This window comes from Protopterus annectens, chromosome 7.part0, assembly GCF_019279795.1.
Source record: "Protopterus annectens isolate FY-2018-M chromosome 7.part0, PAN1.0, whole genome shotgun sequence".
NCBI lineage: Eukaryota > Metazoa > Chordata > Ceratodontiformes > Protopteridae > Protopterus > Protopterus annectens.
In genome coordinates this window covers 1,617,594,808-1,617,609,466 of record NC_056739.1, presented here as the reverse complement: position 1 = coordinate 1,617,609,466, position 14,659 = coordinate 1,617,594,808, and the positions used below count along the sequence as shown (strand labels likewise).

Genomic DNA, 14,659 nt, shown 5'->3' with positions numbered 1-14,659 from the left:
CTGTTCTCTGTCATCTTCCTCTCTACCTGATCTCATTGGACTAGCCAAATCACTAACACTTGTATCAATCCTACCTTTCCTACCTTCCCATGATGTTTACTTAACTTCTTGTAGATCCTATACAGTCTCCCTATTCTACAATGCCTAAACCAAACTCTGACCTTACAATGACCACCTAATCCACCTCTCATTCTCCCTCATCTTCCATTCTCTGCTGTAGCTCTACTCGTGCTTCCCTTCCTGATTCTCCCATCTTTATCTCAGCTTACTCCCATTGTCCCTACTTATGATATTGACCTTTTCCTCTACCTACCTCCACTGTGTTCTCCCACTCCTATGCTTGCTTATTCCTCAATCTTTCCCTATCCCTGTCCTCCTTCCTTCTTATTTTTAAGTGATAGAGTTCTGATTTTCCCTATTTGATCTTTGCCTTTACTCCTCTAATACATCTTTTTTCCCCTACCTCCCTGCTGAAATATACCTTCCCTTATGTCCTCTGTCCCTCAGAGAATTAAATACTAGACTAAACCAAACTGTAATAAATGCAATTCATGTGGCAGTTCTTGGCAAATGTTTATTCAAACTGCAAGTGTCTGCTTCAAATACCCAGTGTCTCTTTCTCTCTCTCATGCCGCTATCAGCAAACCAGTTATTTCCCTTCACAAAAACACTAGTCACTGTTGCACAGCTCCACTTAAGTGTGTCTATTTCAACAACTGCCTTTCTGTACTACTTGCATCTCACAGCCCATTCATTCCTGCTATCGATAGACCATTAATCTCTCAACAGCTGTTATCAATACTGCCCATCTCTGATCTGCAATACCCCTTATTGTCTACCATTGCCTCTCCATAACCATATCAGTATTGTATCATTTGTTATCAGTATCACCACTTTCTCTTCATCCAAAATAGCATCTCCACAGCTCCTGTTAGCATTGTCCATTAGTATCTTCCCTTCGGTCAGCATTACCCAAGGAGATGACTACCCCAGTCCCTTTCAACATTATTCATGTGTCCCCAACTCCATCATGTCACTCACATCAGTGTACTATTGAACAGTGTGCACTCAGCCTCTGACAACTACCCCTCTGTTTTCCAGCACTTGTCAGCATCAATCGTCACTACACTTTAAGCTCATAATTGGTGTCTGTCACCTTTTCTGCAGCTCGAGCCATTTGCTGTCACTGCCCATGTCAGCCACTCACGCTAATGCTTCTTTGACACTGCTAAAATGTGTCCATAGGTTCTGTAAGCATTTACTTAGTATTGTCATCACCCCAATTCAAGTATGTTCACCCACCCTCTATCAAAATTTGCAGTTGAATTATCCTCATCTTCTTCAACTGCTACACAATAATGTTTCTTGTTAACATCAATGCCAACTGTCAGTGCAACAAAAGATTACACTAGAAACCACTTGGTCTAGAGTCCCAATGTCACAACATTAGCATTAGTTTTGCAACTGATACGAGTCCTGTCTTTTCAAGGAACACCATGGTAGTGTTACACAACCCCTGCCAGACTATCCCTCCAGCTACTGTCAACATCCACCAAGACCATTTTGGCTTGATTCAGTGTTCTACCAAGTGAGAAAAAAAATATCTGCATTAAAACACTGAAAAGGTGGGCTTTGTGGCAGAGGAATAAAACCCTGACTGCGACTCAGATGACCAGAGATCATTTATTAGCCTATGTGACAGAATAGCCATGCAGGGAAGTATTGTGTATGATCATGTATGACACATGAATCTTGGGAGAAGGGTACAGCTGTTCCCAGCCAGCTCAACTGCCACTCCAGTAGTACAGCAGAGGACCAGAACATGGAAAGCAGATGCCAATACCAGGTTAGACATGTACTTTTTGGCTACCAGAGATGGTAATGGTAATGTTTGTCCTCATAAATGAAAAAGCATGCATGACCAGGATAGAGGATAAACTTCAATACTCCAACAGGTTATCTAGCAAACATAGAAAACACACACAGTTGTTTATTTTGCACATTCATTTAAACAAGCCAAAAAAAAAAAAGGATACCATTTCAATCAAAGAAATATGCTTCAAATGCAACATTTCCTTGTCACAGAGTGGATTTCCATCCAAGGAGAATGATCCCCATAGCTCCACATGTTGAGTTTGTCACACTTCTGCAGTGTACACAGCTCTGGGACTGAATAAAATCAAATTATACTTTCAATAGGAATTTGTCTCCCTTGCAATTATATCACAGTGCATATTACATCTCAAACTATATGGCCAAGGAAAACAAATACAGTTAGTTATCAATATCTTTTTTTCCTCACACCCACTGAGGACATAAAGCTACTCAGGCTCAAAATTCATAATGTTGCATCAGCTCCTTGTCTCTTAATCATCCCAGTACATTGGTTGGACTAGACTTGGGGAGGCAAAGGTGGGTCCAGTACACATGGTGAACAAGATGAGAAGGTGGTGACAGATGGTTGTGAGGTGTGGGGACAAGAAAAGAAAAATCAGCTCTAATGCTGTGCTGCTGTATAAAGCTGCACTTTTTCCTGAGTTCATAAATATGCTCAGCCGTCAAGACCTGAAGGTGAATAAACTTGATAAGCAAGATTAACTTTACTAACTAAATGAGCTTTGCAATGTAACTAAATGAGCTTTGCAATGCAAGAAATATAACAGTCTGCCTTACTCAGCAAAGGAAGACAAGACCAGAAACTCACAAAACATTACTTCTTAAAAACAAACTTTTTCTTTCATATTTTCCCAGTTACGGGTCGCCACAGCAGATCATCTGTCCGCTCATGATTGGCAGTGGAATTTTCTAGTGTCGAGTAGCCAGCCCGGCACCCAACCTTCCACAGAAGGCACACACATGCACAAACTCACACCTAGGGCTAATTTAGAGAGAGTGTCCAATCCACCTACAGCATGTCTTTAGGATGTGGAAGGAAACCAGAGCACCCTGAGGAAACCCACACAACCACAAGGAGGGCTTGCAGACTCCACACGGAAGGCACCCCAGCCAAGGATCAAACCGGAGAACCTCTTGTTGTGAGGCAGCAACGCTAACTGCTGCAGCACTGTGGCCGCCCATACTTCTTAAAAACAAATTGTCCAATGTATGTAACCCTTTTTAGGTTTTCAGAGATGGTGTCAATGCATGTGGAAAACACATGCAAGAGTGTCTGCAAAACTGGCACTTTCATTTCCATCGAGGATTGTCAAACCTGACAGCATCTCTCACTACTTCCATTCTAAATGAATGGAACTGAGATAAAGCAACACATAATACAGCATTACCTCATCAGCTGCGGCCTCACACAGCATCATGGTCAAGAAACAGCTTTCCAAGAAAATAAAATTTGGTCTGAATGTTTGCCCCAAGGGCAATAGAGGCTAGTTATGGTCCTGACACATGAATTGTGAAGAACTATGTGGCAAGTTAAAAAATACAATTTTCAGGGGTTCTTTAACAGTATTTCAACCTCGCAAACAATACACATTTATTGCAGTTGGTTTACCAGGATAGTCCATTGGGCCATAATGAACCCGTTTTCAATGGAGTCCTTGGGGAGAAAAGCTCCAAAATACATTCAAAGTTACACAATAGGTATAGCAGGTAGTAAAAAAAAGAAAATATAAATAAGCACAGCATAAATACATTTACTTGAAAAACGCGCAGAAAAACATATTAAACAAAAATATCCACTTTTACGCGTTCAGTCACACACTGGTAATTTTGCTTAACATAAAATGCATATATATATATATATATATATATATATATATATATATATATATATATACACACACACACCCCCCCCCCAAATAGGACATACAGGTTTCTCACGACTGAACCAACAATTATAAACAAACTAGCACAGAAAAAACGATTAACCACAGGGACTAATTTATTATCAGCCAATGTATCTGTAGAGTTTAACTTTAAACCAATGTTACAGAATAGCTTACAATAAATAATTATTCACACAGTTTTATGGCCAACCTACACAGCTAACATTCGCAAAGTTATCGACAGCTCCCACTTAATACAAAAAAAAAATTACTTTTTACACAAAATTATATCACGCCGACAAAGGTGCACTGCCTAAGCATTTTGCACATGTAACAAACAAGTTTTATATGTAAACATTTCAGATAAAAATTAATTATTAAACTATAACACCACATGTATTACAAAATACAGATATACACCTTACTTCTATATAACTACCAGTTATTTAAAAATGGACGAGCTCGTCACTGACAAAATGCACTTGATCTCAAATACCCCTGGATTTGATCTAAATTTTAATTCTTCCAGTCTTAATCCCGCCTAAAACAGGTGACTTTTAGCGAAAAGGTGGTGAATTATAATGAATATATAATGCAACAATTAAAGTTATGGCCTTCTTTTACGCCAGCAAATGTATACGCAGTCTTGCATCCTGGAAATGACCCAGGTCAACGGCAATAATATTTAAAATAAAAAAATCCCCGATTGATTGAGAGATATGGACTTGAACATATCCTGTACCGAATGACAGATTATACCAGAAGATGCTACTACAATTTCTCTTTCTTGCTACATATTCTATACTGTAGCGGAGTCTTTCTTAACCACTCCTTTCCTCGCTCCATGATCCCGGTAGTGACGATGTGAAGTCCCGTCTGCCATTGGAAACTAGTCACGACCATGGTTCTTTGCGGTGCTCACGTCAAGATGCTACTCCGCTGAAGCTGATGAGGGCGTTCCATCTTGTTGGGCAGTCACAATATACGTGTTTTCGTCTATTAACAGTTGGTTTTCCAGACTTTTTGGACTTTTTAAAGACTACTGTTTTGTGCCATAACTGATGCGCAGTGGAGAGCATTGCCATGTTTCCTGTGTAGTTATTATTTTTATAGTGTTTGTGTCATATAAGTGTACTTGTGCCTAAAAACACAGAGATGAACAGGTATTTACCAGTCGCCCGTCAGCATTTTCTCTCAGCTCTCGCTAGCACCAGTGTGGTGGTGAAGTCAATATGTGCCACTGTGGTGGTTTTGTACGTTGTGTCCTTTGTGGTAGATATCGTTTTTGCACTTGGAGTAACTCCAGGTTTCCTCTTTCCTCCAAATTTCTGGATCTGGACTTTGGTCACTCATCCTGTTGTTGAGTATCACATCTGGGACGTTGCCCTCAGCCTCGGTACAGTGGTATTGGCTGGCAGGCTTTTGGAACCTCTCTGGGGAGCATTAGAACTTCTTATTTTCTTTGCAGTTGTGAATGTATCAGTTGGCATTTTGGGAGGCTTGTCTTACTTGCTTACCTATATCACAACTTTTAATCTGGACTACCTTTTCAGAGTCCACATCCATGGTATGCTTGGCTTTCTTGGAGGTGTTCTTGTAGCCCTTAAGCAGACTATGGGTGATACTATTGCCTTGAAAGTTCCACAGGTACGTATGAGAGTAGTTCCTATGCTTTTGCTGCTGGCATTTGGAGTTCTGAAGCTTACACCACTTGTTGAAACTAATATGCTGGCCTCATACGGTTTTGGCATCCTTTCTAGCTGGATATACCTTCGTTTTTACCAGAAACATAGCAGAGGTCGGGGGGACATGTCTGACCATTTTGCTTTTGCAACATTCTTTCCTGAGATCTTGCAGCCTGCTGTTGCAGTAATTGCAAACCTGATCCATACCATCCTCGTGAAGGTGAAAGTGTGCAGGAAGACGGTGAAACGCTATGATGTTGGAGCGCCATCCTCAATTACTATTAGCTTGCCTGGTACTGATCCACAGGATGCTGAACGAAGAAGGTATAAAATGGCATGCATATTATTCTGTAACTGTTTTTACAAAATTTGCTGTTTAAGTCCATTATTGTTTAAAGCAGCATCACCAGATTAAATGCAGTGATGATTATCATTGTGGATTGCTTGGTATGTAAAGTGAAGATTTCACCAGGAGGGCAGTTTTTAGCTTAGTTGACAAACATTGGTGTAGTTGATAGCCAAGGAGTATGTGAATACTAACATAAAAATGTCAAATTCTTCACTCTGGAAAGTTATTGCATCAAGGCATTTTTGTGAGTAACTAGGGAAACTGTACAGGCAGGCACATGACATTCAATACTTTCATTTTGTGTAATTCAACCCATTGAGCTTACCTGCCTTTTTCAAGAACTGCAGTAGCAGAAGTAATTTTTTTAACATTTTAATAACTTACTTGTTCTGTTAGGTGGTATTAATAAATTATGTACATTGCTTACAAAATAAGATTCTGTTGCTCATCGACCACCACCACATTATTGAATAATCTGGATCATATTTCGAAAAAAAAAAATTCTCTTATAGATTAATAGGAGATTATTAGGCGTAATGGCTCAAGGCTTTACAAGCCCCTGGTCAGTTTTACCTAGACTTTGCCCAATTTTCTATCCCTAAGAGAAAGATAAGGGTCATCAGGCAGGGTTTTGACTACTTTTACAGACTGCCTCTGTCCATAAGGGCCATGGGTGTTACCCCAAGAGTGAATTTGCGGTTTCCATCCATCGGTCCAAGTTGTGCTTGAAGATGGGCAGGGAGTGGCTGTGCTTCACGTGAATAGGAAGTGTGTTCCAGAGGAGGGGCAGTCTCTGGGACACACATCTGTATCTCCGTCATGATCTATTCCTGTCAGAGATCCGGTTTAGATCTTTGGAACAGGTAACTATCCAGCAGGTAGTTTTGCGAATGTGCAACATTTCCAGCAGGGCTGGGTCAGAGACGGCCTTATAGGTGTGACACAGTTCACCCCTAAGTAATCGGTAAGAAACTGAATATAGTGATAAGGTTTTTAATCAGTCCGCATATTTTTTGGTGAGAAACCTCTGAGGATGGTCCGACTGTTGCAGGTGCCTGACAGGGTACATGCGAAAGGATGCATTGTGCTTTATTATTAGTCTGATGAGGGGCTGAGTGCAGTGGTATTATCACATACTTAGAGCTGAATGCCATGCCCTTACTTACAAGCTGAGCCACGTAGAAGAATTTCCTCATCACTGTGGACACATGGTGGTCAAAGTTCAGATTACTGACTTATCAGTGTTGTAATTTGCAGAAGAATTTGATTTCTCAAACAGTATTATTATGCACTTCACATTTAGTTTGAGTCCATGGCTCTGACACCAGTCATTTAGTCTGCGTCAGACCTTTGTATAGGATATCAATATCATTTGGGAAGTTAATGATTGCACCCAACTTGCAATCATCAGCTAACTTGGTCAGTCAAAGGCTGTCTACATTTGCCTTGACATCTGAGAAGTTTATTCCAAACAGGATGGGGCCCAGCACTGAGTCTTGTGCTACCCCACTGGTGACTGGCCTCTTGCTAGATATGAATTCCCACACTCTAACAACGTGTGTCCTATCTGTGAGCCATTGGGCTAGCTATCTGGTAACAGAGAGGTTTATGCCTAATTTTGTGAGTTTATCTATGATATCCGAGTGGGGTATTGTGTCAGATGCCTTGGTGCCAGGTCAAGGTAGGTGGTATACACATAGGTAGGTACTAGGCTATCAGCCCTGGGGCCTATACAAGCACAGTCAAAAAAGGTACCCTGGCTATTGCCATTGTCTTACCCTCATTCATCTCAAAGAAGTCTACCAGATTGAGCAGTCAGGCCTGGCCCTTGATGAAGCAGAACTGGGTTGGTTCTAGGCTCAGGAGATTTATTTTTTCTTTGTTAATCAGATCCATGATTATCTTTTCCGTAGCCTTGCATATTAGGCTAGTCAGACTTGTGGGTCAGTTGATGGTCCCCCCCTTGTGCAGAGGGATGACTGTTGCCATTCTCCAGTCTACTGGGACAAAGCCTTTCTGAAGTCTGTGGTTAAAAATGGATCCAAGTGGGTCTTCTAGTTCATATTTCAAGGCACTGTAATAGGCATCCTGGGGTTCCATCGGGGCCCATTGATGCTGTGTTTCTAGCTTTAGAGAGTACAGTGATGACTTGCTCTTTTGTGATAACAGGCAACGGAATGGTAGGGATTATTTTTTAGGGAGTGACCAGAGGTGTTGATGGGGTGAAATTTGAGCTGAATTTATCGACCATCAGGTTTGCTATTTATTCTAGCTGAATATAGCTACTGCCAACTCAACACATTGTTGAGTGTTTCACTTAAGATTTCGGACATATAAAAAAAATACTTTGTGATTATTCTTTGCTTAGGTGGGTCTAGATTAGAACCTGGAAGCTTCAGCTCTCCGAACACCTAATTGCCCTTTTCTCCAATCTAGAGCAATCTCAGAGTTTGTATATTTAGTTAGGGGGTGTCATTAGGGTTTTGAAAGTTTTGTCTGTTCTGCGACCAAGCAAAATTTTCCTTGTGAAAAAATTGGCAGAAGTGGCCATTCACGGTTTTCAGCTTTCACTGTTTACGGGTTGGCATTTAGGTGTTCGTAGAGCTGATGCTTCAAGGTTTTAATATAGACCCGCTTAGGAGGATATTTTAGTCTTGTGTATCGTTTTTGAAGACTTGTCTGCTTCCCTGATTTGACTGTTGAGACTAGTCAGGGATTTTTTTTTTCTGTTGTGCTCCATCCTACTTACTAGTAGACAGGAATTTCTTCCTTCTGTTGTATTGTTTATGCCAGAGGTCCAGCAGGGTGGCTTGTTTTTTATGGCTAGACCTGGATTTAGTTCGGTCAGGTACTGCTGTTTCTATGCAGTTGTTTAAGTAGCTGTACAGGGCATTTGTGTGTACTTCTGAATAGGTGTTGAGTTTTCAGGGTTAGGGGGAGCTTTAAAATTGCCTGTGCTTATCACTTAATAGGAGGTAATTTGCCTTGGAAAAAAATTCTTTAGGGTTCGATGGGGGTTCTACCGTTAAATTGATCTCCTTTGAAATAAATGTGATCCACTAAGGACATTATGCTGGGGGGCATCACTTCCCCATGTTTATAAGTACTATGCCAAGGATATTTGAGCGCCTAGTGGGAGTGCAGCTAAGCTGTTCCAACCAGAGCATTTATATTTACGAAGTCCAGGAATCTTAGAACCTGCATGTTGGTGGTTGTATATGTTTCCCTATTTTTGGAAGGGTAGTCATAATCGCCCATGAGTAGTGTGTTGGGCTGAATTGCAAGTGTTCTAGGAATTTCAGGTATGCAGAGTAGTTTTCATGGTTTTGTTTCATGGTTGGGGACCTGTAGCTAGCTATGATATGGTGGGGGTTTTTGCCTATTGTCAGCTGGACTGGAATAGCTCATGCGTGTCATCCTGCTTGATCACTCTAGAGGTGTGATCGCTTTTTATATAAATTGAAACGCCTTCTCCTCTTGTTTTTTGCTTTTTTTTGTTTTCCTTTTCAGAGGGTGGTCTGAATGTGTGATAGATGTTATAGCCTTTCACTGCTGGGTTATTTCTGCAACCGTGAACCACATCTCTAACTGCAAAAATGTCTGTATTCTTTAGGGCAAGGAGAGCTTTTAGGGAGTGCAGTTTCTTGTTAAGACTCCCGTCATTGAGCAGTAGTACCTTTAGCTTGGCATGAGAAGAATTTGTTACATTGGTAGGTCTGCACATTTTGCACTGCCTAAAAAGGCACTATGGGGTGGGTAATGCCTTGGCCAGTATTCGAAAGGCCAGCGGTGACAGGTGCTGACCATTTCTGCCAAAGCAGGGTGGTCTGTCAATCATGTTGTCCCAGACTGACAAATACGGGATCCCCTTGGAACGATGCCAATAGATAAGCCAATTACCGAAGTCAGTTGTGTTCTGTTTGTATTGTATTATCATTCTTGGTGAGGGTAGAATGCTGCTCGGTGTGAGGCCCATATCAGCCTGTATCACATATTCTGAGAGGTCCACCATGTTTCTCTTCATGTAATCCGGGGAGGTATGTCTTTGGTCATTCACACCCACATGGATTATGACTGAGTCATACTGGAACATGTTATTGAGTGACCTGAGTGCCTGTTTGATCCTGTCCCCAGACAGACAAATGGCTGTAACCCTGTCTTTATCTAACCAAGTGAGAGGGCCGTCCGTGTATCTCACAAGGGAGTCTCCTATGACCAAGATATTTGTGTGATGTTTCACCTTGGCAGCTTGCTTGTGGAGACATGGTGATTTGTATTTTTGTGTGTAGTGGTGGTTTTTGACTTGGTTTAGTTTGCATGTGGTTTCTGCGGGCAGTGTACGGGAGGTCTCTGACGTGCTGGTAAGTTAGTTCTGAGTACCTCCGCATATGTAGGTTTATGTGTTGAAACTTTATTTAGTGAGGAAAATGATGTACGTGTGCAGACAACCTATTTTTCATTTGATTTGGTAGTATGTGAAAGTCGTGTCTCAATTTTTATAATGTAACTACATTTCTCACGTACTGCGTGTGTTTTGTTTCAGGATTAAGTGGGTTTCAGTGTACATAAGACAATTGCTTCATTGCCTCAGGATGTGCATGTCCACCAGGCTGGCCACAGAGATAGCAGAAACGTTTCTGTCCATGGTTTCAGGTTTTTTACTATGGGTTTAACCAGGGAGAAGAGTATGGAGATTTAACTGAACTGGGGTGATAGCACATGGACAAAAAATGGTGTTGCAACAAGTCAATGTTGATCTGTGTGCAACTCTGATGTTCCTAGAGCAGCAGGGGGACTGGAGAAGGTTGCAGAGTAGTTGTTCTAAGGGAAATTGTAACTTGATAGTTTTTACATGTATACAGGGTAGTGCTAACCACCCCTGTGTGGAAAGCAGCTTAGCACAAAATACTGGGCTTGTATAGAATCAGAAAAACAAGTTTTACAACAGCAAGGCATACAGACCAATCAGGAAAATGCGCAGTAAGCTTTCAGCCAGCAGCCCCAGCTCAGATAGGTTTGCTGCAGCAGACTTCTACCACAAGATACAGTCAGAAAAACCTTTTTGTATAAAATTGATTGTGTGGTTTCTTGCACTTGAGCTCTAAAACCAAAGTACTACTGTCCTATAAAACTGGCAGACACCGTGTAATTAAGTGCTAAAACAGTGGAAACATTTCAGCTTTGAAACTCTACTAAAGTGGAAAAATGCAACAGTTAATACATGATCCTTATGAATTACAGTAAAAATAATCAGCAGAAGTGCAAATTATACTTATTTTTCTTCTTTTAGCAGTGGATGGCTTTAGATGCAGCAGGTTCAGTCAAAATCTCAGGCAAGTAGCCAAACCAGGAGCAGCTCTGAATAATTGAGTCACTGTTTGATTCATATTCTTTGCAAGGAGGCTACCTACCCCTTTAATCAAGTGAGTGTGTAACTCTTCACCAGAAAAGAGATTAAATAGTTCACTTTCTCATTCTATTTCTGTACATGGGATATTTTTTGGTGTGCTAGATGTAAACCATATGCTGCACTGGGAATGCAGTAACATAGGTATACTGCTACTACACCACTTTTCTAAAACTTTAACAGGCTTTTGTTTTCTTTTAGACGTAGAATACTGATTACCTGTTTCTTTGGCTCATAACATTGAAAATACAGTGCACTTTCAGTCACATTAAAATATGTGGAAGTTGTTGACTTATTTTATGACGAAAGGACTATATTTAAGGTTATAGACCCACCATCTGCCATTAAAGGAAGGGACCACATTTACCCACAGTGTAAATCAACAATGTGGTTTCTTTTTTTTCTTTACAATATGCTTTAGTTACCAGAAACTAACTTTTACTTTATAAACCTTCATTCCTTTGGTTCGTAATCACAGAAAGTGAAAAGCCCACCTAGTCATGTACAAGCCACAGTTTTGCATAATTAATCCTCAGTTATGCTGATATCGGCAGCTGCTATTTAAAACAAGAAAAGTGCACAGTGTGGTGGAACTTTTCTTCACCCTCTTTGTTGCATAGAGGAAAAGAAAAAGTATTGGTGCATGTGGTTGACTACATCTTTTTGGACGGTGGCCTGTTTGTTGGAGGTATTCTTTTCTGAAGGTGCAACGGTGATGCTTTACATGTGTATCTCCCTGGGTGGTTCACGCAGATGTGGGTGTCACTTGCATGATTGACATCCCAAAAGACTGTGATGTACTCAAATAATGGTTGTGCAGATTTGACAGTGACATCATGCATACAATTTACCCTTTTCCTCAATGTAGTGCAATCTTAGAGTTGGTATATTTCATATGCAGGGGTTGTGGGAGGTGTGCCGTACTGCACAATGTAAAAAAAAAAAAAAAATGATGTAATCGTAGTGCCCCCTCGAGCTAAGTGCCAAATACCCGATGAATATTCATGAGGCCGGCAAAGACAACAACATGAATAAATGGGCTTGAGGTGGGACATGCTACTGCACACCTGGGGAGGTACTTGTGTATGTAATTGCTGGTGCAACGTCTTCAAAGGCAGTAGTGTTTCAGGCGTTTGCATAGCATAGAGAGCAACCACTGTAGTTAGTTAATTGACAGGTGTAGAACAGTGATCCAAGTAGATCTTTTTTCATTTCATCATAGGGTTTTAGAGTTAAATGGCATCTATATACATCTCCGTGTGTGTGCGTGCACATACATACATACATACATACATACATACACACACACACACATCTGTGGTAGTTCCTTTTATAAAGAAAGTTATCTAAAACATTAAGATATAAACAGTACTTTTTAACTGTGTAGAAAAAATTAGAAATCTTAAAAGTAATGTTGCTGCATAGTAATATTAGTTGAGTTGAGGATGTAGTTTGGAGAATAGTTACATGAGAGAATTAGAGTAGGTTAGGTCATAATGCAGTTTGTTGCACTGATATTGTTATGGTTTTGAAGAAGTGCTAGTATGTCACAGTGACTCATGGGGAGAGCAGTACAACAACAAAAGTAGGAAAGTGTAATGCAGAAAGATATTTGTGCGTCAGTAAAAAAGCTAATAGTCTTCTGGATTGTAACCGTTTTGAGGTAGTATTGTGCTGCATTCTGGATTGTGGTAGTATTGTGCTGCATTCTGGATTGTAACCGTTTTGAGGTAGTATTGTGCTGCATTCTAAGCACAGAGATCACATGACATGCTAGGTATAAAAGTAAATTACTTTTGTACAAATACAGCACATTTTCACAACATGAAGGTTTGGGAAGCATTCATCTTCCCAGTGTAGATACTGGGGAGTAGCAGAAGTAGTTTCCATGTTTTTTACAACTTCTTTGAAGCAGCAGGCGTTAATAACCACTCCTGATTTATTGTCATATCATTTCTCTGGTGGGCAGAGGCCTGTGCCAGGAACAAGGGTCTCCCCTTCTTCCTCCTCCATTTCTGGCCAGACCATCACCACCAATGCCTCAGACATTGCTTGGGATGCTCATCTAGCAGGCAGGTGCACCTAAGGTCTTTGGGATGCCCAGCAACTTCACTTGCACATCAGTCAGAAAGAAATGATGGCAGTGCAAAAGACTCTGACATCTTTCAAACCCCATCTCAGGCCAGGGTTTCTCCTTATAAAAACAGACAACACCACAGTAATGTGGTATATCAACAAATGGGGGGGGGGCAATCTTACCCCCTGTGCAGGTTAGCCATGAACCTCTGGCTTATAGCCACATCCATGGGTCTACACCTAATTGCCCAATATCTACCAGGTGTCAACAACAACCTGGCAGACCACCTAAGCAGAAACTTACTGGCCCCCACAAATGGCAGCTCCACAGGGAAATCTTTCTGCAAATCACTCAGGAGTGGGGGACTCCAGAAGTGGATCTCTTTGCCTCACACCTCGACCACCAGCTGCAAAAGTTGTGTACAAGGATGTGTCACCTCCTAGCGTGGAAGGTGGATGCCTTGACCTTCCCCTGGAACTCCCTCTTTGTGTACGTGTTCCTTCCTCTGACCATTATTCCCAAGGTACGAATCAAATGGGGGGGGGCCCAGTCTTACCCCCTGTGCAGGTTAGCCATGAACCTCTGTCTATTATCCACACCTCCGGGCTAGTTGCTCAGCATAATGCAGCCGAGGTTAACCAAGTGCAACTAATTCTGGGCAAAACTGCAATCCAAATGTAGCTTGCTACAGATCACCCACCATGCCCCAGGATTCCCACTCCTCTTTTCTTGTTGTACTGGAAAATATTAGGGTTCAACCAAACACCCTAATAATGGGCGATTTCAACTACCCTAACATTAACTGGGAAAACTACTCGTGTACCAACTCCTTCGCTTAACGCTTTCTGGAATTCATAAACTCCAATGCCCTGGATCAACTTATCCACACCCCCACCAGGGGCAACAATATCCTAGATCCAGTCATTACCAACATGACTGACCGGTGTTCCACACCTGAAGTCAACGTCTCATTGGTCCGATTTGACCATAAGCTAATTACCCTAGATATCCACATCCTGCCCCCACCCCCCATTAAGGAAACCATGGTAAAAAATTTCTCCAAAGCCAACTTCATGCTTCGTAAGACAGAAGTGGTGAACTTCATCACACCCATGCAGATGGACAATACAGTTACGACTACTGAATCCTACACAATTGCACTTTATAAGCACTTACAAGAGTACATGGATCATGCTATCCCAAACAGAACCAAGATGCTATCCTCCAAAAAAAGGAAGCCAATCTGGTGGTCCCCTGCCATAAACAAACTGTACAACAGAAGGAAGAAACTGTTGCAAAAAGAGAGTAAAGTCCCATGAGTGGAGGAGTTCCCTGGTCAGCCTCAGTAAGAAACTGCGATCC

At 41.4% G+C, this 14,659-nt stretch overlaps 2 protein-coding genes across 2 annotated transcripts in view; both read left to right on the top strand.

Annotated features, from left to right (window-relative positions):
• LOC122807148 (transmembrane reductase CYB561D2) overlaps positions 1-14,659 on the top strand; it is a 902,611-nt gene that overhangs the window by 437,159 nt on the left and 450,793 nt on the right. The gene's annotated exons all lie outside the window — the stretch shown is intronic.
• The window catches only part of TMEM115 (transmembrane protein 115), a 233,515-nt gene continuing 223,060 nt past the window's right edge, over positions 4,205-14,659 (top strand). The window contains exon 1 of the mRNA XM_044078160.1: positions 4,205-5,788. Coding sequence (XP_043934095.1) covers positions 4,935-5,788 — 854 coding nt within the window. The 5' untranslated portion in view covers positions 4,205-4,934. The remainder of the gene's footprint in view (positions 5,789-14,659) is intronic.